We start from the raw sequence: 384 nt of genomic DNA, 5'->3' as shown, positions 1-384 counted from the left end.
TTTTCGGCGCCTCCAGGCCCCCCGCCAGCCACAGTGGGTACTGCAGCAGCAGCAGGAATGCTAGGAAGAGCAGCAGCAGCGGGCACTCCAGCAGCAACCCCGGCAGCAGCAGAAGTTGCAGCAACGGGAGGAAAGGGCGGCGCTACGCGGGGCCTGCGAGCTCGCGGCCGGCAGTCAGCAGCAGCAGCAGCAGGCCCGCAGCAGAGAGGCAGCAAGTCCTTCTCACGCATTTCTCCAGACGGCGCAGCAGGAGAGGCAGCAGCAACAGCTGCTGCTGCTGCTGCAGATAACCTCAGCGTTACGAGTGGGGGCGGCGGCGGCTCGGGGCCTTCGGGCGGCGACCGGGACATGCTGAAGGGCCCCTGCAGTAGCACGGTGAAGAAG

General features: G+C 67.2%; 1 protein-coding gene across 1 annotated transcript in view; it reads left to right on the top strand.

The window, feature by feature from the left end:
* Positions 1–57: 57 nt before the first annotated feature.
* ETH_00035605 (PHD-finger domain-containing protein, putative) overlaps positions 58–384 on the top strand; it is a gene marked incomplete at both ends in the record, with an annotated part of 1,345 nt that continues 1,018 nt past the window's right edge. The window contains one exon of the mRNA XM_013375993.1: positions 58–384. Coding sequence (XP_013231447.1) covers positions 58–384 — 327 coding nt within the window.

The sequence above is a fragment of the Eimeria tenella genome, genomic scaffold, assembly GCF_000499545.2.
Source record: "Eimeria tenella Houghton genomic scaffold, Eth_scaff3072, whole genome shotgun sequence".
Classification (NCBI taxonomy): domain Eukaryota; phylum Apicomplexa; class Conoidasida; order Eucoccidiorida; family Eimeriidae; genus Eimeria; species Eimeria tenella.
This window is presented reverse-complemented; position numbering and strand designations above follow the sequence as displayed.